General features: G+C 43.3%; 1 protein-coding gene across 1 annotated transcript in view; it reads left to right on the top strand.

The window, feature by feature from the left end:
- The window catches only part of LOC126187997 (kynurenine 3-monooxygenase-like), a 172,350-nt gene that overhangs the window by 35,888 nt on the left and 109,453 nt on the right, over positions 1-27,009 (top strand). The window contains exons 3-4 of the mRNA XM_049929406.1: positions 7,421-7,614; positions 25,268-25,316. Coding sequence (XP_049785363.1) covers positions 7,421-7,614; positions 25,268-25,316 — 243 coding nt within the window. The remainder of the gene's footprint in view (positions 1-7,420; positions 7,615-25,267; positions 25,317-27,009) is intronic.

Below are 27,009 nucleotides of genomic sequence, written 5' to 3'. Positions count from 1 at the left end.
ACCAATTTTCAGCAGCTTTTGTGGCCCACTTTCTAAAATTTAATGCGTACTGTGAATTTTTTCTTCGCATTTAACATGTAGCTTGCGCAGTTAAAGAGTGACCTATGTCAGACTCATCAATACAAAATTAAATTATTTTTTATATTAAAATCCATTATTAATAAAAATATTTTATTTTTTATTCTTTCCACCTACTTTAACAGATGCTACATTTTTATTGAAGCTAGAACAGTGCAGTAGGACTAATTATTTAAGCTTCCACTAAATGTTTTAAAGATCTCAGGAATTACCTGCAATGCAAATGAATTGTTCCTTTTCATATTCATCTTGAGGCTGAAACTACTGGGTTAGTGTCTGCTTACAAATAAATCTCATTTAGGATGGGATCCACCTTAATCAAAACAGTTTTTTCTTCTTTCACTCAGAAATGTTTCGCTGAAATTACTGCATCATCAGTGGATTTTAATTTTCTTTCTTGTTACCATATGCTATGATTCTTTTTGCTTTGCATGGCAGTTGCTTTTCTTTCACAGTTTGTCATTTTTTTCTAGTTTCCTCCATTATCATTCACTGTGAAAAACTGCACTTTTTAAACTTTCACTGTCACTGTTTGAAAAACTCCAAGTCGATATTTGTGAAACCAGAAAAACTGGCGAAATGTGAAAGGAAAACAACTGTAATGTGAAACATGAAAAAACGCAAAAGTCACAGCAGTCAAGAAAGAAAATAAAAATTCACTGTGATGCTGTTAAGTTTAGCGAAACCTGTCTGGGTAAAAGAAGAAAAAATTGTGTTTTGTCCAAGGCAGATCCGAACCAAAAATAGGAGTTTATTTTAATATTTAAAACTGGAATAAGATTCTATGTATTACTTATTTCAAAATAAAAAATAACCCGTTTGTATGACCAGTAGATTGCGATTAATTTTGAAAGGTCTTACCAAGTGCTCAAGGAAAGGCAACTAACGAGTGAATGACCGTGGAGGGGGGCGGGGGCGAGGAAGCGGGCCGACAAATGTCTGAGGTAGGGGAGGGGACGGAGGGGGGATGGGAAGTAAGCGCCAAATGGTATAATGCTTGTGTAAAAAATGTTTCCGAACCGGCCCTGTTACATTTGACAGTCCTACAGAAAGAATATGATCCTGTTTTAGCTGCCTTGAAAGGTCCTCTTCCTGAATCCTCGTTTACGTTTCGTTACCTTCTGAGCGAACTAGAACTAGAATGATCAAACCCTGTGTTCTCTAACGTTAATACGCTAAATTTATCAACCATGGAAACGAACGTCAAAAATGTAAACACGCGTTACAGAGTGGAGGTTCACAATATCGTGTTTACAAGTTACCGAAAATACAGAGTCAAAAGTAAGTAAAACACCAAATCGCGGCATAAAAGGGAAAAGTGGTCGTGATTGACAAACACATGTAAATAAAACTCGAAATCAAAATCTTCAAAATATTTTTCAGAACAATCCAAGGAGTGACTATTCTTCGAAAACAAAAATTTGTTTTTTCTTAACCACTGTCACATAGCGAACTTGTTAGTAGCAGTATTTTCGCAAGCTTTCGAATAAATGTGTTTGCAGTAACAGGAGTAACAGTCAATTAGAAACGATTATAGTAGAATATAAAAGTAAAGATCTTGCAAGGTGTGATAACAATTGAAGGACTCCATGTAAGATTCTTCCACAATGGTTATTAACAATTCGATACACCCCAAAACTGTCTGCATTCGATTGGGTGGGGACTTTATGATTACCAGCATACTTTACCGCTTACGGGAAGTGGAAGAAGAGAGAGAGAGAGAGAGATACGTATACATGATAAACCCTTTCCCTCGAAAACTTCTCTCCTTCATATCCCCTCTGTGTTACCTCAGATGACGTGTAACTTATCTTATTTGTACTAAGATTTTAGTACACGCGAGGTGCGTATTTGCTTCTACCGCGCTGAATGGAATACATAAGTGATAATTAACGTACACCAACCTGCTGTCTTCAATAGTTGTCCCCTGCGCAGAATACAGCAACTAGGCCGTGGTTCCGTTATCATGAGGCTGTAACAAAGTCTTAACGAAGAACTGATATTGCATAAATTATTAAATCTTCAGTTAGTTTATTTATACGGGATGCCACTCGTTTTTTTATTAGCAGAACACGAGAAACAATTATAATCCACTTTTTTGAAACACAAATAATCTCCATTCTTCACACCTTTATAGAAAATAAACAAAACAATGAACTGCGTATTTGTGTAATTACCATCAAATTGTTCTCAGTTATATGTTCAAACAACCAGAGATTGCTAATTAAGTTCTTAACCGATACCGACCAAGGCAGACAACATGTCTGTCTTGGTTTAAATGGCTCTGAGCACTATCGGACTTCACTTCTGAGGTCATCAGTCCCCTAGAACTTAGAACTACTTAAACCTAACTAACCTAAGGACATCACACACATCCATGCCCGAGGCAGGATTCGAACCTGCGACCGTAGCAGTCAAGCGGTTCCGGGCCTTAAGTGCCTAGAACCGCTCGGCCACAGCGGCCGGCCATATCGGTCTTCCGAGACTGCCGAACTAGCTCCGGTCTTACAGGCGAACCACTTCGCCCGCCAGCCAAGCTTGGCGCGATCCGAAGATCTCCGAAGTGCTTCGTCTGCCTCTTCGTTTACCAGCTGTTTATTATTCTGATGGTAATCAACACTTTCGAGATAATGGGATGATAGCCTGCTATTGAGAGATGTTTTTATATGAAATGCGAGTGAATTCACTGTTTAGTTTTCCTAATTTTAGTGACAGAATTTTATCATTTAGATGCGCTATTTCCGAATTCAGCAGCGAATCGTGGAGGAGGACCACAATTTAGTCGGCCTTTCTCACGATACCAGTACCGAACAAAACATCTGTCTCCGGTACCACGCACCACATTACCTCAAATTCTCACTGCTGCCTTCTCAGCTACTGTGAGACAAGCTTCTAGTAGCTGAATACGATGGCTGCTAAAGCCAGGAACATTACACACTGTTATTTGCCACCTGTCGCAGTACCCTCTGCAACTGGTCATATGTTAGACAGCAGCTGAACACATTCTATAAGCTTGTAGATTGCATGAACTGACCGATCGGCGACTCTTCTTCGCCCATAGGCATAGTCATCGTTTCTGGTCTTTCTGAACAAATGCACTAAGCTCTGTGTAACGTATAACTGTTGAATAAACTCTTCTCGTAATTTTATAGAGCGGAAAGAAAAGACACATCTGTGAAGATAGCGGGGAGTCATTACTAGGCTGCGGAACGCTTTGGTGACCAGTGCGCGTCATTGTTCGGGACCGCACGCAATGAGATAAATGAACAGGTAAGCCAATTTGTTGAATTTTCTGGTTTTCCGCACGAAATTTAGCGCTCCCACTCCAAATTTCGTGGTGCTAGGTGATTGGACGAACACTGTGGGAGCATCATGCGTTAACAGTTGCTTCCCAAAGGAGAGGCCTCTTCTCGTTGGCAGAAGACAAGAACAAGGGAGTAGGAGAACTCACGTACCTCTCGAGTTTAATCCTATAATATCTTGCTTCGTTTTTTTTTCTCTCCTCTCTCTGTCCATCAGGCCTCCCCTCTGACTCTCCATTTTTTCCTCCCCACTCTCTCTCCATCTCCTCCTGCCCCCTCTCTCTTCTCCTCTCTCTGTCCATCACCTCCACCCTCCTTCCTCTTTTCATCTTCTCCTTCACCCCCCCCCCTATATCTGCCCCTGCCTCCTCTCTCTCCCCCACTCCCTGTTTATCACCTCCTACCTTCCCTCCCTTCCCTCACTCCCCATGTCCTCCTGCCCCCTCTCTCTGTCCATCTCCTCCAATCCTGTTTCTATGTCCCTTTCCTCCACCTTTCAGTCCGTCCATTCTTCTCTCCTCTCTCTGACCTTCAACCTTGTTTAATGTTACGGCAAATCCAGATTCTCTAGTAGTATTCTAATCATAAGTCGATAAGCAAGTAGAAATTTTCCATGTGCTAACAACGTGTCATTCGTGTATTTTATGTATTTATTGAATGGAGGGTGTTTCACAATTCATGTTATACACTCCTAGAAGTCATGGAGAGGACTTTAATTTTTACGTAGCCACCCATGTCCGAAAACATCATCCAACGACGCTACAGGCTGTCGAAGTTATAGAGTCCGGCGCCTGTAAATTTGTGCATGGCCCTATATACAGGGTGAGTCACCTAACGTTACCGCTGGATATATTTCGTAAACCACATCAAATACTGACGAATCGATTCCACAGACCGAACGTGAGGAGAGGGGCTAGTGTAATTGTTTAATACAAACCATACAAAAATGCACGGAAGTATGTTTTTTTAACACAAACCTACGTTTTTTTAAATGGAACCACGTTAGTTTTGTTAGCACAACTGAATATATAAACAAATACGTAATCAATGCCGTTTGTTGCATTGTAAAATGTTAATTACATCCGGAGATATTGTAACCTAAAGTTGACGCTTGAGTACCACTCCTCCGCTGTTCGATCGTGTGTATCGGAGAGCACCGAATTACGTAGGGATCCAAAGGTCACCGCTTTCACCCATTTCATGTGTCGCTATATTAGCAATTACATGGTGATGACTGTAATCATCGAGTGCAATTCTGTCGATGGGCATTAACAGAGAATGCGTTGCAGTTCTACCTGTTTACCGATGAAGCGGGTTTCACAAACCACGGGGCAGTGAATCTACAGAACGTGCATTACTGGTCCGTGGACAATCCTCGCTGGTTCAGACAGGTAGAGCGACAGCCACCGTGGACTGTAAGTGTATGGTGCGGAATCATTGGCGACCACCTCATTGGTCCTCACTTCATTGCAGGGGCCCAAACAGCTGCAACATACATCGCGTTTCTACAGAATGATCTGCCAACGTTGCTCGAAAATGTCCCACTGGAAACGCGTCTACGTATGTGGTATCGGCATGATGGTGCACCTGCACATTCCGCAATTAACACTAGGCTGACCCTTGACAGGATGTTCCACGGGCGTTTCATAGGACGTGGAGGACGCATAAATTGGCCAGCCCGTTCTCCTGATCTTACATCTCTGGACTTCTTTCTGTGGGGTACGTTAAAGGAGAATGTGATGTGCCTACAACCCCAGAGGATATGAAACAACGTATTGTGGCAGCCTGCGGCGACATTACACCAGATGTACTGCGGCATGTACGACATTCATTACGCCAGAGATTGCAATTGCGTGCAGCAAATGATGTCCACCACATTGAACATCTATTGGCCTGACATGTTGGGACACACTCTATTCCACTCCGTAATTGAAAACGGAAACCACGTGTGTACGTGTACCTCACCCCTCATGGTAATGTACATGTGCGTCAGTGAAAAAGACCAATAATAAGGTGTTAGCATGTGGACTTAATGTGCTGTTCCAGTCTCTTCTGTACCTAAGATCCATCACCGTTTCCTTTGGATCCCTACGTAATTCGGTGCTCTCCGATACACACGATCGAACAGCGGAGGAGTGGTACTCAAGCGTCAACTTTAGGTTACAATATCTCCGGATGTAATTAACATTCTACAATGCAACAAACGGCACTGATTACGTATTTGCTTATATGTTCAAATGTGCTAACAAAACTAAGGGGCTTCCATTTAAAAAAACGTAGGTTTGTGTTAAAAAACATACTTCCGTGCATATTTGTATGGTTTGTATTAACCAGTTACACTAGCCCCTCTCCTCACGTTCGGTCTGTGGAATCGATTCGTCAGTATTTGATGTGGTTTACGAAATATATCCAGCGGTAATGTTCGGTGACTCACCCTGTATACGTACATTTACGGGCTCCGGCGCTTGTAACTTTGGATGACGTTTCCGGATATGGATTCCTACGTAAAACTTGATTTACTACGACCCGTCTAGAAGTGTGTAACATGAATTGCGAAACACCTTCCATATTAAAAATATAGAACCTGTATGTCTCCATATGTTAATAACAGTAACATGTAAAAAATAGAAGGAAATCGGTCAAGGGATTTTCGAGATTTTTAGTAATAACATTTACCCATTACATATTAAATATTTATTTATGTATTGCATCTATTAAAAACTAGGCACATAAAAACACGTACTTAGTTGCACACAACGTTGGATGAAAGCTGCGAATAAATCGGTGAATAACTTTCGGAGGTTTGAGATTTTGAGAAAACTAATATGACATTTTTGCTAACAACATATCCCCTTTTAATGTGGCGCTATAGGTGTACAAAAACACACACGTTTTCGAAAGCAACGTAGTGTCAAAATTTCAAGCAATCTATGAAGAACTTTCGGAGATATACTGCTTTGAAGAAACGAACACATGCAATTTCGTTTATATTATGGAGTTTGTTATTTACAGAGAAACGAGTAGGGAAGCAAGTGAGGAGGGAGCAGAGTGGTGCAATAGGGCTGGGCAAGCGATTCTCCCCTTCGATCGGCCTCGAGGTTTTCCGATACGTCACAGCGTTCGATGCAGCAACGAGTTTGTTCGAACGTAACATTTGACTCGCACGGAGATATTGCAAGGGGGACGCAAGAAACTACGAACTAACCACAATAATAGCTATGGCTCTGCTTAAAGTTTGACAATTTCGTAAAACACTGGAGGAAACAGTATTAAATCGTACCGCTGCAGAGACTCTGACTGTGTTTGAACAAATTTACAAAGTTGGACCTCATGAAGTATTGCTATAATATGGATATATAAATATTTATGCTGATTATTAAGCATAGGTGACGGACAAAGACGAAAATGTTGTCCCCAAAAAATGTTGCTTGACTGCATCGAGTGTAATATTTTATTTATTTATGGGAGGCCGTAATGGTTTACCAAGCAGGTTGCAAATGAGCAATTCGATCCCTGTTCACATATCAGAACAAGAGTATAAACGTTACCATAATGTGTTTTAGTCAGTCTGAAAACAAGACGGCAACTTCAGATGAAACAAGTCAGAATTAAATATCGAACTAACGAACTATATCACAATTAAGTGACTGTCGCTAGAATGAACTACAACAACAAGACTCCTCTTGGAGATAGTACGACCAGACATTACTAGATAGCAGGATGAGCGAAAGCTCGAAAATTGCATAGCATCGAGGTTGAAATCTTTTATTTATTTATTAGTTGCCGTTGTTACGCATGACCTGCACCGTAGAAGATGTTTCAGTCTGTGTTTCACAGTTATTTTTATTATTAAATTCCACACTACATTAAAAACGGATAGGTCGTTTTGATAGTAGCAACGAAAGTCACTACGTCGCATGCCGATCAAAAGATGGTACAGAGTCCGAGATTTCCCAAACTGTGACGTAAAGTGTTCGAACGGTTGGAGTCGTGTTCAGACACAGTCCTACGGTACAGTGGCGCGGTGCTTGGTGTTGCAGACATCCGCACGGCGCAGCTGGTGCAGGGCCGCTCCATCAACCTGGCGCTGTCGTCGCGGGGCCGCGCCGCGCTGCGCGCCGTGGGCCTCGAGGAGGCGCTGCTGTCCAGCCACGGGCTGCCCATGCGCGGACGCATGCTGCACACCACCACCGGCGACACCCGCCACGTGCTCTACGACCCCCAGCACCACCAGGTACGCTACTCCACCTTACACTCTCAGCTGCACTTTTCCTACCGGTCACACGCCGGAGTAGTCTTCAGGCGTTTATGTTAACTGCCTTCCAGTAGTGCAGTTTTCAGATCTGTTCAGACCAGTGGATCCCAACTTGTGGATAGGCCTAATTACCCCCCGAGGGATAAAATGCATTTTTTTCATAGCAAAAGGGTTCAGTTGTGTTTGGGTCACGAAACTAAATTATTTTTAACGGATCGTTAGTATTACCACTGTTTTGTGAGTCACTAATACTGATTACATTAGGTTCCAATAACTACACTACTGGCCATTAAAAGTGCTACACCACGAACATGTCGTGCTACAGACGCGAAATTTAACCAACAGGAAGAAGATGCTGTGATATTCAAATGATTAGCTTTTCAGAGCATTCACACAAGGTTGGCGACACCTACAACGTGCTGACATGATGAAAGTTTCCAACCGATTTCTCATACACAAACAGCAGTTGACCAGCGTTGCCTGGTAAACCTTGTTGTGATGTGTCGTGTAAGGAGGAGAAATGCGTACCATCACGTTTGCGACTTTGATAAAGGTCGGATTGTAGCCTATCGCGATTGCCGTTTATCGCATCGCGACATTGCTGCTCGCGTTCGCCGAGACCCAATGACTGTTCGCAGAATATGGAGTCGGTGGGTTCAGGAGGGCAATACGGAACGCGGTGCTGGATCCCAAAGGCCTCGTATTACTAGCAGTCGAGATGGCAGGCATCTTATCCGCCTGGCTGTAACGGATCGTGCAGCCACGTCGCGATCCCTGAGTCAACAGATGCAGACGTTTGCAAGACAACAACCATCTGCACGAACAGTTAGACGACGTTTGCAGCAGCTTGGACTATCAGCTCGGAGACCACGGCTGCGGTTACCCTTGACGCTGCATCACAGACAGGAGCGCCTGCGATGGCGTACTCAACGACCAACCTGGGTGCACGAATGGCAAAACGTCATTTTTTCGGATGAATCCAGGTTCTGTTTACAGCATCATGATGGTCGCATCCGTGTTTGGCGACATCGCGGTGAACGCACATTAGAAGCGTGTATTCGTCATCGCCGTACTGGCGTATCACCCGACGTGATGGTATGGGGTGCCATTGGTTACACGTCTCGGTCACCTCTTGTTCGCATTGATGGCACTTTGAACAGTGGACGTTACATTTTAGATGTGTTACCCGTGGCTCTACCCTTCATTCGATCCCTGCGAAACTCTACATTTCAGCGGGATAATGCACGTCCGCATGTTGCAGGTCCTGCACGGGCTTTTCTGGATACAGAAAATGTTAGACCGCTGCCCTGGCCATCACATTCTCCAGGTCTGTCACCAATTGAAAACGACTGTTCTATGGTGGCCGAGCAACTGGCTCGTGATTTCTCAAGGTCTATGCACCCAAATTGCGTGAAATTTTAGTCACATGTCAGTCCTAGTATAATAGATTTGTCCAATGAATACCCGTTTATCATCTGCATTTCTTCTTGGTGTAGCAATTTTAATGGCCAGTAGTGTATATTTTAATATTATTATTAACACGTGACACAGTGTGGTGGACGCTTCAACTTGTGAAACGACTATATGAACATCTTCCTCACATAAGCCATCCACTACAGACACACACTTTGTACGAGGTCCGTTCATTAAGTGAAGGAACACATTTTTTTCTCGGCCAGTACGGTTGAAAAAAAATGCTTAATTTCCAGTGGGACATCGTGGAACATTCCTACTTTAGCCCCTATAGTTTCATGAAGTTCCTACAGCTGGCGGCGCTATACGTAGCCTTCAAATGGCGTCTGTAACGGAAGTGCGTTCCAAACAGAGAGCTGACATTGAGCGTTCCCTGGCAGAAAACCAAAACAGCGTAGATATTCACGAGCGCTTGTAGTACGTCTACGGAGAGTTAGTAGTGAACAATAGCATGATGGCTACTGAAGTAGAAGTGGATAGTTCCTGTGAATTATTATGGGTGGAGGTTACACTCAACAACCGAGCTAGGTTAATAGTTGGCTCCTTTTACCGACCTCCCGACTCAGCAGCATTAGTGGCAGAACAACTGAGAGAAAATTTGGAATACATTTCACATAAATTTTCTCAGCATGTTATAGTCTTAGGTGGAGATTACAATTTACCAGATATAGACTGGTGGGACACTCAGATGTTTAGGACGGGTGGTAGGGACAGAGCATCGAGTGACATTATACTGAGTGCACTATCCGAAAATTACCTCGAGCAATTAAACAGAGAACCGACTCGTGGAGATAACATCTTGGACCTACTGATAACAAACAGATCTGAACATTTCGACTCTGTAAGTGCAGAACAGGGAATCAGTGATCATAAGGCCGTTGCAGCATCCATGAATATGGAAGTTAATAGGAATATAAAAAAAGGGAGGAAGGTTTATCTGTTTAGCAAGAGTAATAGAAGGCAGATTTCAGACTACCTAACAGATCAAAACGAACATTTCTGTTCCGACACTGACAATGTTGAGTGTTTATGGAAAAAGTTCAAGGCAATCGTAAATGCGTTTTAGACAGGTACGTGCCGAGTAAAACTGCGAGGGACGAGAAAAACCCACCGTGGTTCAACAACAAAGTTAGGAAACTACTGCAAAAGCAAAGAGAGCTTCACTCCAAGTGTAAACGCAGCCAAAACCTCTCATACAAACAGAAGCTAAACGATGTCAAAGTTAGCGTAAGGAGGGCTATGCGTGAAGCGTTCAGTGAATTCGAAAGTAAAATTCTATGTACCGACTTGACAGAAAATCCTAGGAAGTTCTGGTCTTACGTTAAATCAGTAAGTGGCTCGAAACAGCATATCCAGACACTCCGGGATGATGAAGGCATTGAAACAGAGGATGACACGCGTAAAGCTGAAATACTAAACACCTTTTTTCAAAGCTGTTTCACAGAGGAAGACCGCACTGCAGTTCCTTTTCTAAATCCTCGCACAAACTAAAAAATGGCTGACATCGAAATAAGTGTCCAAGGAATAGAAAAGCAACTGGAATCACTCAACAGAGGAAAGTCCACTGGACCTGACGGGATACCAATTCGATTCTACACAGAGTACGCGAAAGAACTTGACCCCCTTCTAACAGCCGTGTACTGCAAGTCTGTAGAGGAACGGAAGGTTCCAAATGATTGGAAAAGAGCACAGGTAGTCCCAGTCTTCAAGAAGGGTCGTCGAGCAGATGCGCAAAACTATAGACCTATATCTCTGACGTCGATCTGTTGTAGAATTTTAGAACATGTTTTTTGCTTGCGTATCATGTCGTTTTTGGAAACCCAGAATCTACTCTGTAGGAATCAACATGGATTCCGGAAGCAGCGATCGTGTGAGACCCAACTCGCTTTATTTGTTCATGAGACCCAGAAAATATTAGATACAGGCTCCCAGGTAGATGCTATTTTCCTTGACTTCCGGAAGGTGTTCGATACAGTTCCGCACTGTCGCCTTATAAACAAAGTAAGAGCCTACGGAATAGCAGACCAGCTGTGTGGCTGGATTGAAGAGTTTTTAGCAAGCAGAACACAGCATGTTGTTATCAATGGAGAGACGTCTACAGACGTTAAAGTAACCTCTGGCGTGCCACAGGGGAGTGTTATGGGACCATTGCTTTTCACAATATATATAAATGACCTAGTAGATAGTGTCGGAAGTTCCATGCGGCTTTTCGCGGATGATGCTGTAGTATACAGAGAAGTTGCAGCATTAGAAAATTGTAGCGAAATGCAGGAAGATCTGCAACGGATAGGCACTTGGTGCAGGGAGTGGCAACTGACCCTTAACATAGACAAATGTAATGTATTGCGAATACATAGAAAGAAGGATCCTTTATTGTATGATTATATGATAGCGGAACAAACACTGGTAGCAGTTACTTCTATAAAATATCTGGAAGTATGCGTGCGGAACGATTTGAAGTGGAATGATCCTATAAAATTAATTGTTGGTAAGGCGGGTACCTGGTTGAGATTCATTGGGAGAGTCCTTAGAAAATGTAATCCATCAACAAAGGAGGTGGCTTACAAAACACTCGTTCGACCTATACTTGAGTATTGCTCATCAGTGTGGAATCCGTATCAGATCGGGTTGACGAAGGAGATAGAGAAGATCCAAAGAAGAGCGGCGCGTTTCGTCATAGGGTTATTTGTTAACCGTGATAGCGTTACGAAGATGTTTAGCAAACTCAAGTGGCAGACTCTGCAAGAGAGGCGCTCTGCATCGCGGTGTAGCTTGCTCGCCAGGTTTCGAGAAGGTGAGTTTCTGGATGAGGTATCGAATATATTGCTTCCCCCCACTTATACCTCCCGAGAAGATCACGAATGTAGAATTAGAGAGATTCGAGCGCTCACGGAGGCTTTCGCGACTAGAACAGAAAAGGGAGGTAATGACAGTGGCACGTAAAGTGCCCTCCGCCACACACCATTGGGTGGCTTGCGGAGTATAAATGTAGATGTACGAGTAGATGTAGATGTAGTTGGGCGAGTCGTCCTGTCATCATCTCATCAAGGTCGCGCTAACTTGTTCGATGCCTGCGTGCCGGCCGGCCGGACACGGCTGTTACTTGTGCGATGTTGGGACGTGCGGACACTCTCACTCGACGTGATCGACGGACTACAGACAAACATCTTGTTGGTCAACTAGACTTCTCTGTTGGTAGTGCTGACACGCTCTTTCACAACTGCGGGTACTTAATGTGTAATGTGCTGCCCTCAGGAAATTGAAGAAACGCCTTCGGTGTGTCCGTTGCCACAAAAATGCAAACGAACTTCTCCTTCTCCTTAGCAGAGCAAGGTCACACACCGGTCTCCGTATCCGAGAGGAGCTCACAAAACGTCGTCGGACTTTCTCATCCACCCCACAGCCATGATATCGCACCTTCCGATTTCCATCTGTTTGGCCCAATGAAAGACGCACTCTGCGGTAAGGTTGGTTATTGATGCAGCAAGACGTTATCTACGACGGCGACCAGTAGAGTGGTATCTTGCGGGAAAACAGGCTCTCCATATAAGGTGGCGTAAGACCGTCGCACTAAATGGAGATGATGTTGAAAAAGAGACTTTTGTAGCCAAAATACTGGGGAATGATATTGTGGTTTAGAATCCTGAATAAAACCAACTTAGTTTCAGAAAAAAATGTGTTGCATTACTTACTGAACGCCCTCGTACTTAGTAGTATGACATTAAAAACTGACACATATCATCATATTACATGCTCAGATATCTCAAGAAAATTCTTTCTCCGTGTTCCAGGTATATCCCGCAATAGGCTATAAATTGGTACTTTATTCACTTCGCAACAAATAAACGACGTGTTTGACGGCATAACACAACAGTAACTATGTAACTGGTACTACACGACTGTAGGGCCTAACATTATTATTATTATTATTATTATTATTATTATTATTATTATTATTACTAGATGGAGTGGTCACACAAAAAGCATAGGCAGCCTGAAGTCTTCCAGTTTATGACAGTTGAGAAATAAGGGGTGGCAGCCAAAAGATCTGCAACTAAGTATAGCAGCACACATTTTAACTTGGTTGATTTTAAGTGGGAGTGTAGGCTGTGGATGAAACTAGGGAGGGGAATAGTGCAGAGAAAGCTTGTTTTGTAACAAGGGCCTACCCTCAGTGTGGGTAGTTAGCTTTCTTTTCTGAGGAGTCGTAGATAGCACTCACGTTACACTGAGAACTCAACTATCATTGTGTAAAAAAAGGTTGTCATATATACCGACTGTGTCATTCACTCATTAGTTCGTTGTTTCATAAAACACCTACAGAAACTGTCGTATCTTTCCTCAATTTAAAATTAAAAGTGTTCAAAAAATTCTGCTTCGTTGTAAAGTTTAGTTAAGAGCTTATGGTGGTGGTGGTGGTGGAGGGGGGTGGGGAGGCAGTAATATCAAATATCGTATTGCACTCAGGGTAATGGTTTCAAAGGATGGGAACCACTGGTTTAGACCAACGTTGCTTTGACTTTGATTTGCTGAAAATTAAGACATCACATCTCACTTACATCAGTGCTACAACCAGACGAAAACTACTACCCCACAACCAGAATAATTCCTGGACGTGGTTAGTAGGACATACCCTGCATTATTTAACATGTGACCAGTAAGTGGGTGTAGAGTATACATCGCAACCCAGGCACAGCTGCTAACGAAAGACGCTAACTGTAGGCAAAACTGTGCAAACTATATTTCAGCGCCGGAATTGATGCGAATGCGACGTGGAAAAAGAAAAGAAGAGGAAGAGATATAAGAACGCCGATATTGTGATTTTGTCTGGTTGACTGCTACTAGTGATTTCCTCCAAAGAACTTGATCTTTTTGCCTTTGCTAGTCGATACAGTATCTATAACGGCATGCTTTGTGGAAAAAGAAAGGAAGCATCTGAGGTGCCTGCTCACATTCCAAGGTTAATGCATTTTTATCGCATACTCAGTGGCATTGATAGTTATGAGCAGCCATTCTCTGAAATTGGGAAGAAAGCAAAGCACCATCCTGGAAAGAGAAAAAGCAGAAGAGCTTGATGAGGAAAAACGTTTTTTATGCAAAAACAGGAGCGTAGTGAAGTAGCCAAAATGATAAGAATGAAGATGCTGTTGGAGAGGAAGAAGATGACGATAACGACGATCAAATTGCAATCAAGCATTCAGAAAACTGTTGAAGTAACCTTGGCAAAAATCACGAATAATTGAAAAATAACTGGAAGGAGACCACGTAGCCAAGAAAGAATAATATCTGTTCTCATGTGTTGATGGAACATTCACATTATGGAATCTGACATAGAAGAGAAATGCCAGAGGAAGAGATACCCACTTAGTCTTCGTGGATTTGCAGAAAGCCAATGATACGGTATTACAAAATAATCTATGTCAATTATTTAAATCAAAGCAGTTAAACATTTCCATAAGGACTGTGTGAAAGTCGTCAAAGTAGGAAATTCACTGAAACCAAGGTCTCCTGTTACTAATGGTGTATACCAAGGGTGTACTGTATCACTGACGCTATTTAAAATCTATGCGGGGGAAGCACTTAAAGCCTGGAGGCACAAATATGGAGGCATGGGGATCCCTGTGGTAGATGAAATCTTATACACTTTTCTCTTCGCTTATGACCTGGTCATCATAGTAGGAGACGACGATGATGCTGAGTACATACTTCGGAAGTTAATAGAGGAGTATGAAAAATGGGGCCTCGCAATAAGCATGAGAAAAACCAAATATCGGAAGGTTTGCGACAATAACATAGAGGATCTGGAGGCTGGAGCCAGAAATATCAGGGGATACAATTCTCTTAAGTCTTGGGGCTATGACAGCCTCAAACGCAAAAAGTGAAAATGACATAAATAACATAAAAGAACAAGGCAGGGCGACCATACACAACTGAACTCGGTCCTATGGAATAAAAAAGTAACAAAAAGTACCAAACAGGTAATATATCGTCCAGTTGTTGAAAACATCGTTACGTACGTAGTAGAAACGTAGATAGTAAACAAGCGTCGGAGAAACAAGTTGCTTGCAGTAGAGATGGACTTCTGTAGACAACGTTGTGGTATCTTCAAGTTGGACCGTGTACCAAATACCAATAAAAGCGATGGGTGTCGGGAAATCAATAATAGACACCATACAGATGAAACCTCTAAAATGATATGAGCACTGCATAGGATGTACGATAGCCGATGGCCAAAGAAAGTGTGGCAGTGGACCCCGGCGTTAAGAAGGAAGCGTGGACGACTTAGGAGGAGCTGGAAGCGAGGGATCTGCTGCGCCAGCTATAGAATACTGTACTCGCAAGATGATGATGGTTTTGATATGTATTTCACAAAATGATAAAACGGTAATAAATTTTTTTTAAAAGAAAGCATTGGAAGCCAGATTAACAGTTCGATTCCATCTTCCTAGATTCCGGAAAGAATTACGACACTGTGCCACGTCATCTACTGTTAACCAAAATACGTGTATACGAACTATCGTCGAAGATATGTAATTGCTTTGGTAAACATTTGCACAATAAAATCTAGTTCCCTATACTAGATTGCAAATGTTCCTAAAAACAAAAGTAGCGTAGTGTGTCCAAGGAAACGTGACAGGACCCCAATGTTTGCAACATAAATAAACGATTTATCAGACAGGATCAGCAATACTATGAGACAGTCCGTTGTCCGATGCTGTTTTGTCCAGGAAAATATCGTTGTTGAAGTGCAGAAAGACTTCGACAAAATTTCCACCTGAGATAATGGGAACAGATGAAAGCTAACGTCTATAAGTAATAGAAAGAACCTTGTATCTGATTATGCGATTAGTGGTCGAGATATTGAGCTCGTCACATCGCAGAAGTATTTAAGTTTAACACTAAGAAACGATGTCAAACGAGATGGTGACGTGAAACCAGTAATAGGGGAGGCGAAACGAAGACACAGATTGCTTGGAAGGCTTCTCGGAGTATGCAGTGCACCTGTAAAATAAATCATAAACAAGAAGCTAGTGTGACCAATGTTAGATTGTCGTTCCAGTATTTAGAATCATTACCTAGTTCAATGAGAATAATCGAGAAGCGCTTTTAGTATCGTATCAGTGCGGTGTAGCACATACAAAGGAGTCCTTGGAAGAAATACGACGTCGTTCTTACGAAAGAATAATGCCTAAGTTTAGAGAAGCTAAGTTCGACGAAGACGGTGCGGCCATCATGCTGCCACCTGTCTCATTTATCACGTAGAGATGATGAGAATATGATATATTAGAGTACGTACAGAGGCGTGGAACAGACATTTTCCCCTCACTAAATACACGAGTGGAATATGTTGTTATCTTTAGTCCGAAGACTGGTTTGATTCAGCTCTCGATGCTACTCTATCCTGTGCAAGCATCTTCATCTCCGAATAAATGCTGCAACCTACATCCTTCTGAATCTGCTTACTGTATTCATCTCTTGGTCTCCATCTACAATTTTTATCCCCTATACTTCCTTCTAATACTAATCTGGTGATCTCTTGATGTCTCAGAATGTGTGCTATCAAACGATGCCTATTTTTTAGTGAAGTTGTGCTACCAATTTCTCGTCTCCCCAATTCTATTCAGTTCCTCGTCGTTAGTTACTCGATACACGATACACCCATCAAATCTTCAACAATCTTCTGTAGCACCACGTCTCAAAAACCTCTCTTCTCTTCTTGTCTGAACTGTTTATCGTCCACATTTCATTTCCGTGCATGGCTGTGCTCCAGACAAATACCTTCAGAATCTACACTCGCTGTTAGTAAATTTATCCTCTTCAGGAACGCTTTTTCTGCCGTTGCTAGTTTACATTTTCTTCCTCTCTACTTCAGCCATCATCAGTTATTTTGCAGCCCAAATAGCAAAAGTCATTTGCTACGTTTAATATCTCGTTTCCTAATCTAATTCCCTCAGCGTCACCTGACTTAATTCGACTACATTCCATTATTCTTGATTTGCTTTTATTGATGTTCATCAAGTCGCTTTCCATTCCGAACAACTGCTTTTGCTGTCTCTGACAGAATTACAATGTCATCGGCAAACGTCAGAAGTTTTACTTCTTCTCTCTTTCTGCAATTTTTCCTTACTGCTTGCTTAGTGTACAGACTAAATTACATCGTGGATATGTTACAACCCTGTCTCACTCCCTACTGTTTCTTGTCCGTAGACTCTTTTAACTTCCGTCTGGTTTCAGTACCAAGTTGTAAATACCCGTTTGCTCCCTGTATTTTACGCCTGCTACCTTCAGAATTTCAAAGGGAGTATTCCAGTCAGCGTTGTCAAAAGCGTTCTCTAAGTCTACAAATGCTATAAACGTAGATTTGCCTTTCTTTAACCTATCCCCTCAGAGAAGTCGTAGGGTCGATACTGTCTCGCGTGAGCCTACATTTCTCTGAAATCCAAAATGATCTTCCCCGAGTTCGTTTTCTACCAGTTTATCCATTCTTCTGTCAAGAATTCGTGTTAGTATTTTTTAACCGTGACTTATTAAACTACTAATTCGATAATATTTACCCCTGTCAGCACCTGCATTTTTTGAAATTGGTATTATCACATTGAATAGAATGTGATAGAAAATGGAAAGTATTAATATGATGTACTGTCTGCCATGCGCTGTTCAGCAACCCGTGTAACCCGTGGAGTGTACATTTAGGTGTGTAAGAACACATAATTACAGAATTGGTTACATGTGATTTGTGACACAATACATTTCCACCTCGTGGAGATAATTTTGTGTTCTTCAGTTTTGTGATTCTCTCTCCCGGAAACGTGCGACATTTAAAACAAATGACAATTACTTAATGTTCAATTAAGTATATATACTTTAAGAGGATTGTACTTTCTGTTGGTCGTCTCAAGGCTTCCTGCTACCGAAGACCATGTCACAGGGGAGAAATGCTACTCTATAAAGTGAGTGAACCTTAGAATAAAAATTTGCCTTTTGGATAAACCTAGAATAAGAACATGCTGATCTAGAATGCAGCTAATAAAAATGTATGTAGTATATGGCTTAAGCTATCGTTTCTGCGTGATAACATGTCAGTTACCACTCACTGGAAAGTTGCAACACTAATAACAACAACACAAACATGCTTAAATTGTAAGTTATTTTATTCAGTCTTCTGAGACGCCATCACGTTACTCAAGAACATTAAGAGCAAAACCAAGGTTTAGAATATTCAGACGGCCTCGAGAACAATTTTTACCTCCAAGAACTCGGCAAAGCCTTTGAGATTTAAAAACCTTTCTCTCTCTCTCCCCTCCCTCCCACCCCACACCCCTCTCTACGTATCTGTCTATCTATCTGTATCTCTCTGGACTTCATAAAGGATCTTAAAATCCGCCAGTCAGCCTCACTGATAGTCTTGCTTTATATTTATTTCATTAAAAAGCTATAATTTAACGAAATTTGAGCTATCATTTTATACTGGCTGTAAAGAGATGCCAGAATTGTGTTTTCATTCATCGCGAATTAATTTTACGTAGTTATTTTTATTAACAGCGTGCAATGGTTGCAAGTTCCAACTAAAGTGCAGACCATCCATTTTAAGAACATGAAACTTTGTCCTAACAGATTACTATTTATTCACATTACTGCCCATTCTAGTTATGATCTCATGGCCTATATTCCACTGTTTTAAAAACTTACGATTTCGAGACATATTCGGAACGTTTGGCAGGCAGACTGCTCTTCGCTAATTCTAACGCACTGCTTAACTAAAGGGCGTCCGTAGTTGCAGCTCCGTGTCACACAAACAGTTGCGATGGTTAGGCATGAGCGTGTGGCAGTTGCAGGTTTGTAGGGCCCACCAAGGTCCGCCTGTTTGCCTACCATGCAGTGGGCCCGGGTTCGATTCCCCGCCGATGTGGAGATTTTCTCCGCTCGTGGTCTGGATGTGTTGCACTCATCATCACCAACACACAAGTCGCCCAATGTGGCGTCACCTGAAATAAGCCTTGCACTCGGCGGCGGCACTTCCCCGGATGTGGCCTGCTGGTCAACATTGCCACACGATCATTAATTCTTTTCAGGGTCCACCAGAGAAGTCAGCGGAGGCAGGAACAGGTTATATAAGCAGTGCCCGTTAACCATCTAATCCGAGCTCATGACCAAAACTGGAAACTAGGTCTCATGCAGACGTTTCCAGTGTAAAACCTCCGACAGCTGAACAAACAGCGTCTATTTTCTGCTGCAGCTTTAACGAACCTGAGTGCAGAAGTGTCTTGATTCTGTTGGGCAGTTTGTAATTTCTCTCTCGTCAGTCAAATTACTAACCAAAATTAGGTGACATCCGCCTTCCCTATCTACAAGTGTTTATTCTCCATTATAACCGACTTACGGTTAAAATTCATTTCATTGCCAACTTTCAAATCAGGAATGCGAGCTTAAGGCGCCAGTTTTTTCGTTTTATCTCGACTGTCGAACGTCCCAATCACTTCACCGCCTACGCTGATGGTCGTAAAGCCAAGCACTGACTCAACGATCTGCTGAAATGACTTTCTCATCTTCTGTCCCTCAATTCGTACATAAATGTTACAATATGTATCATGAACTCATTCTTTAACTAGCATGAAATTCCTATGTCGGCATAGCCAAATAGCGAAAGGTCAATGATTAAACCACCACACTCTATTAACTTCAAGTCTTTCCTCCAACGCATACTACAGTGTGGTACCGCTCCCTACACCTGTCTCCCATCAATCCAACAATATTCTCTTAATACATAAACGTCACGTCATTTGTCTCACAGGAACTACCTACGCATTCTCCTTGAAACGTGCGTGCCTAAAAGAAATCGCGTATCCGAGCGACGTTCAGTTCTTGAAATATGAACTTGTACTACACTGAAGAGCCAAAGAAACTGTTTCACCTGCCTAATATCGTGTAGGGCCCCCGCAAACACGCAGAAGTGCCGCAACACCACGAATCCTGCAGGTCTGTCCCTAAATCCATAAGAGCACGAGGGGGTTGTGGTCTTTTCTGAACAGCATGTTACAAGGCATCCCAGATATGCTCAATCATTTTCATGTCTGGGGAGTTTGGTGGTCAGCGGAAGTGTTTAGACTCAGAAGAGTGATCGTGAAGCCACTGTGTAGCAATTCTGGACCTGTGGGGTGTCGCATTGTCCTGCTGGAATTGCCCAAGTCCGTCAGAATGCATAATGGACATGAATGATTGCAGGTGGTCAGACAGGATGCTTACATGTTACCTGTCAGAGTCGTATCTAGACGTATCAGGTGTCCCATATCACTCCAACTGCACACGCCCACACCATTACAGAGCCTCCACCAGCTCGAACAGACCCCTGCTGACATGCAGGGTCCATGTATTCAAGAGGTTTTCTCCATACCCGTACACGTCTATCCGCTCGATGCAATTTGAAACGAGACTCGTTCGACCAGCCAACATGTTTCCAGTCATCAACAGTCCAATGTTGGTGTTGACGGACCCAGACGAGGTGTAAAGCTTTGTGTCGTGCAGTCATCAAGGGTACACGAGTGGACCTTCGTCTCCGAAAGCTCATAACGATGATGTTTCGTTGACTGGTTCGCACGCTGACATTTGTTGATGGCCCATCATTAAAATCTATGACAGTTTGCTGAAGGGCTGCACTCCTGTCACCTTGAACGATTCTCTTCAGTCGTCGTTGGTCCCGTTCTTGCAGAATCTTTTGCCGGACGCAGAAATGTCGGAGATTTGATGTTTTACCGGATTCCTGACATTCACGGTACGCTCGTGAAATGGTTGTACGGGAAAATACCCACATCGTCGCAACCTCGGAGATGCTGTGTCCCAGCGCTCGTGCGCCGACTATAACGCCACTTTCAAACTCGCTTAAATCTTGACAACCTCCCATTGTAGCAGCAGTAGGGATCTAACAACCGTGCCAGACATTGTTGTCTTATATAGGCGTTGCCGACCGCAGCGCCGTATTTCGCCTGTTTACATATCTCTGTATTTGAATACTTGATTACAGTGTGTTAACTGTAAGACGGCAGAGTTGTGAGTGGAGTGCGGGGAGAGGAGGAAGCAAGCATTGGCTGGCGTGGGGAAGGGAGCCGTTGGGGAAGGGGGGGGGGGAGGGACAAGGCACGCCTACCAGTTGCAGAGCTGGCACTACAAATTGCGCATCGTGCTTACACGAAAGCAGACGAAAGGCTTGGAAGTAAAACTCGCTTTAAATGTTGTTCGTAAACGAAACTGAAATCGTCATATATACACTCCTGGAAATGGAAAAAAGAACACATTGACACCGGTGTGTCAGGCCCACCATACTTGCTCCGGACACTGCGAGAGGGCTGTACAAGCAATGATCACACGCACGGCACAGTGGACACACCAGGAACCGCGGTGTTGGCCGTCGAATAGCGCTAGCTGTGCAGCATTTGTGCACCGCCACCGTCAGTGTCAGCCAGTTTGCCGTGGCATACGGAGCTCCATCGGTGTCTGTAACACTGATAGCATGCCGCGACAGCGTGGACGTGAACCGTATGTGCAGTTGACGGACTTTGAGCGAGGGCGTATAGTGGGCATGCGGGAGGCCGGGTGGACGTATCGCCGAATTGCTCAACACGTGGGGCGTGAGGTCTCCACAGTACATCGATGTTGTTGCCAGTAGTCGGCGGAAGGTGAACGTGCCCGTCGACCTGGGACCGGACCGCAGCGACGCACGGATGCACGCCAAGACCGTAGGATCCTACGCAGTGCCGTAGGGGACCGCACCGCCACTTCCCAGCAAATTAGGGACACTGTTGCTCCTGGGGTATCGGCGAGGACCATTCGCAACCGTCTCCATGAAGCTGGGCTACGGTCCCGCACACCGTTAGGCCGTCTTCCGCTCACGCCCCAACATCGTGCAGCCCGCCCCCAGTGGTGTCGCGACAGGCGTGAATGGAGGGACGAATGGAGACGTGTCGTCTTCAGCGATGAGAGTCGCTTCTGCCTTGGTGTCAATGATGGTCGTATGCGTGTTTGGCGCCGTGCAGGTGAGCGCCACAATCAGGACTGCATACGACCGAGGCACACAGGGCCAACACCCGGCTTCATGGTGTGGGGAGCGATCTCCTACACTGGCCGTACACCACTGGTGATCGTCGAGGGGACACTGAATAGTGCACGGTACATCCAAACCGTCATCGAACCCATCGTTCTACCATTCCTAGACCGGCAAGGGAACTTGCTGTTCCAACAGGACAATGCACGTCCGCATGTATCCCGTGCCACCCAACGTGCTCTAGAAGGTGTAAGTCAACTACCCTGGCGCAAGATCTCCGGATCTGTCTCCCACTGAGCATGTTTGTGACTGGATGAAGCGTCGTCTCACGCGGTCTGCACGTCCAGCACGAACGCTGGTCCAACTGAGGCGCCAGGTGGAAATGGCATGGCAAGCCGTTCCACAGGACTACATCCAGCATCTCTACGATCGTCTCCATGGGAGAATAGCAGCCTGCATTGCTGCGAAAGGTGGATATACACTGTACTAGTGCCGACATTGTGCATGCTCTGTTGCCTGTATTTCCAGGAGTATATATATATATATATATATATATATATATATATATATATATATATATTGTTTGTCTACTATGCGCACACAAACCATTCATCCGATTGCAAAGTACAGTAAACTGGAAAACTGTTTGAATCTTCCAATGCTACGCATGCTTTGTCCCGTGTATGTCCGATTGCAAAGTACAGTAACATGAATGTGTTTCGAAATAATACAGTAACCAGTGGTGTTTCCATACAAAGCAATACGGTAGCAAGGAAAAATGAAATATAAGGTAATTCTGACGAAATAGGGGGCTCCTTCAAAGTGATCGCGAACAAAATATCTGAAATGGAAACTCACCTTTTCTTGCCAGGCGTTTGTTGTGATACGCCAGGATGATTCTTGGAAAACTGTTTGAATCTTCCAATGCTACGCATGCTTTGTTCTGTGTATGTAGCAGCTCTCACTGAAGATTTGTAAATGGGGTGAAGCAATTTTTTCTGCTCCCTTTCCCTTTCGCAGCATTCAATCATACGCAATATAATTTTGCGAGCATCGCTACGTAATACTGGTTTCCTTGTAACCGTAGGCCTACCGGTAGGTGTTGTTGGCGACTCCCGAGATGGGCCAGCAACTGCCTCTTCACTCATTTTGATAATGTTTAGCACAACTCCACAATAAAAACACGCAGAACAGTACAGCGCAAAACAATAACGAAGCAGACGACAATGGCTACCTTGTACAACACAGTCAGCTACGTAATGTTGGCAGCAGTCGAAACTGCGTGCCTACCGAAGCCTCCCGACGTTTAAAAACACGCAGAACAGTACAGCGCAAAACAATAACGAAGCAGACGACAATGGCTACCTTGTACAACACAGTCAGCTACGTAATATTGGCAGCAGTCGAAACTGCGTGCCTACCGAAGCCTCCCGACGTTTAAAAACACGCAGAACAGTACAGCGCAAAACAATAACGAAGCAGACGACAATGGCTACCTTGTACAACACAGTCAGCTACGTAATGTTGGCAGCAGTCGAAACTGCGTGCCTACCGAAACCTCCCGACGTTAATCGACTTCTGCCGATTCAGGACTAGGGAGAGGTCTGCCATCTAAAAGTTTACACACTGTACGTATGCCTACACCAGTTTCTTTGGTGCTTCAGTGTAGTAGGTGGCTCTGTTCTTGAAGTTTTCGGTATTCAACGTCTAGGAAAAAAAAAGAGAATAATAATCTAGACTCAAATCTCCGTCCAAACATCCTACTTGTCTCTTATAGTTGATTTCTTTGTGCTGATTTGTGGAGTGGCGACTTTGAAAAGCCCACAGACGATTACCTTGTCTCCCAGTAACCGATTAAGGTCTGAAGGACAGCGGATCTGACCATCCAGATTTATATTTGCTGCGTATCCCGTAAACTGCTTAAGGCAAATTCTCGGACTATGCTCATAAAAAGGTTACAGCCGATTTTGCTATCACCCCCAGAATCCTCCTCCCCAGTCCGAGATTGTGGCCCGATAACGAACCAAGATTATGGTTGCGAGACGGAACGCAAGCTTGGAATGTGCAAGCATGGGGAGAAAAGTCAGCTGTACCCCCTTCAAAGGAACCATCACGGCATTCACTTTGATCGATTTAAGGAAATCATTGCAAATCTATATCTCGATGGCCGGACAGTGATTTGAAACACTATACTCCAGAACTGCACCACCTCGCTCGGTTTGTGCTTCCCGTATAATGACTTCATCGTAGACAAAATATTAACGCTAATCTTCCTTCCTTCTCCGTGGGTCTGGTGAACTAATGCGCAAAAGGTTGTAAGGACGAGAAAGTCCAACCTTCCTGAAAATGTACTTGTTGAATCACGAGCCTTTCTGCAGTGAGTCAAACAGCGAGGCCCGATGGCACTGTCAATGACTATTAGTTCGACGGATGGGAATATTAAGTTCTCTGGTATCCTTCGTGTTACTCTTTCACGAGCATCAGCATAAACACACGCATAATCTTAATAGTTAGACGAAAGATATCACTATCAAACTTAGCAAGGGAACAGGCAATGTGCACGGAGCGCCTGGGACTTTCGGACTGTATTTCGGTGAAATATTCCTGTTTTGCATGAACTTACCTCTTTGAAATAAGGGAACGTAACGTCGAAACACACCTCTCGTCTTGAGTTCTGAGGCGATGGGAACCACCTAATGAGCTACTGCATTCAGAGTCTCTTAATTCACGATAATTATCCAAGGAGTGCTATAGTGTCTGTGTAGTATGTCATATTGTGTTACATTGTATCTTTTACGTGTCACATCTGACATACAAAAATGACATTGTGTTTGCGGGACTCTGTTGATTCAGATCATGTTGCTCCATTGAATCTATTAATTAACGAACTAATCATTACATTCACCAGAGAATCAAGTAAAACCGTTACGCGTGTAGCGTGTAAACTATGTCAAATCGTTAAATATGTCATTGTAAAGTTACCTGAGTTCTTGCTATTGAAGAGTTTATATGTTGTTTATTGAATTTCACATGATTCAGTCACGAGAATGTAATGTTCAACGAGTAATGAAATCTTTGCTGGTCTGTCACTGCTTTTTTTCACTTTGTTTTCTTTTGTTCCAGTGCATCTATTCCGTTGGGAGGAAGTATCTGAACGAAGTTCTGCTTTCAGGTAAGAATAGTTATTTGAGACACATCTTCACAGTTTATTGTTTCAATTAGGTATTACAACACTGACGGACAAAAAAACGCAACACAAAAGAAGGAATTGTGCGACATAAACAAAAGTTGGTAGACGCGTTTCTACTTCTGAAAGACGATGTCTGTTTCTCGTCAGTCGCGTAAGAGTGCCACTAGTAGCGACACTATGAGGATGCAACTCAGGTTTGGGTCAAATACACGCTGTAACGGTCGTGAGCGTTAGTTACACTTGAGATTGGACGTGGTGAGTTAATGTTAGTCAAAAATACCTTTAAGGTGATGAAGATGCCATTACAACACCTCACTGAGTTTGAACGAGGTCGTATAATAGGGCTTCGAGAAGCCGGATGCACCTTCTGAGATATTACAGACGACTTGCTAGGATTGCAGCCACTCTACATAATTGCTGGTAGCCGTGGTGAGAAGACCGGGCTCCGAACGGCTACGTGGAACTACTGAGAGGGAACACCATGATATTTGGCACATGGCTCTGGCGCATCGTATCGCATCTGCAACAGCAATTTGAGCAGCAGTTGGCACGACAGTGATACAACGAACTGTTACGAATCGGTTACTTCAAGGACAGCTCGAAGCCAAAGGCCCTGTAAGGTGCATTCACTAACCCCAAACCACCAACATTTGCGACTTCAGTGGTGTCACGCGAGAGCTCATTGGATGACAGGGTGGAGGTATGTTGTGTTTTCTGATGAATTTTGGTTAGGTGGAAGCCAGTTGAGGGTCTGCAACCACCACACTGGAGTTACCGATCAAGTGCAACTGGCATGCAATTGCATCCCAAAACTGACATTCGGCACCTGTACAACACAATGCACTCACGTTTGCATTCAGCACTAGCAGTTATATCGGTTATTAATGTATAGTACCAGAATTTCAAATTTTCAGTGGCTTATTTTGCATTCACTTCAACCTATGATCTCGCAATAAATATATTCCCAAACAAACGTATTCCCAAAATTTCATTACACTACGTTAATTCTTTTGCCCAGAACATCTGCTCTATGGTTCTTCTACTTTTCCTTATGGTGTATAGTTTCCCCGTTTTTTGTTGGTACCATTCGTTTTCTTTTTGGGAGTGGTTCCACATTCATTTTCCCCTTTTACTTTCCCCAGCGTACTTTGGGAGTTGTCTTACCCTGAGCCTCGTTTTGGTCTGGAACAAGGGACTGATGAACCTGTAGTTTGGTCCCTTTGTCCCTCAAACCAACCAACCAACAATTTTTTTTTGGTTTTGCGATTTTTTCCGTCATTGTATATTACTGAAAGTACTTGTATCAAATATACTTATCAGAACTAAAGCGGAGAATTCGATACTAGCTTTTATTAACGTCAGAAAAAGTCCTATCTTAAATATGGGTTCGGAAATTTAATATCAAACTGCCATTTTTCTGTATTTCGTCAGGAGACATCAAAGCTTTTTGAGACTTTTACTGCATCCTCCATTTTATAGATGAAGCAGACGTGACAATGTAAAATCACAAAATATGTGCTATACGATAGTGTTAAGGTCGGACCCCACAATATTGTGGATAGTGCTAATGTAAAAACTACTTTAGTTGTATCATATAACCACTCTTTTGAGAACAATATTATCAGGCTCATTCTCATATAGGGGAGAGGTGATCGATAGTATCGGAAATAAATAA

This window comes from Schistocerca cancellata, chromosome 5 (assembly GCF_023864275.1).
Source record: "Schistocerca cancellata isolate TAMUIC-IGC-003103 chromosome 5, iqSchCanc2.1, whole genome shotgun sequence".
In the NCBI taxonomy this organism is placed as follows: domain Eukaryota; kingdom Metazoa; phylum Arthropoda; class Insecta; order Orthoptera; family Acrididae; genus Schistocerca; species Schistocerca cancellata.
Note: the sequence above shows the minus strand (reverse complement) of the source record. Positions and strands in the feature narration are given on the sequence as shown.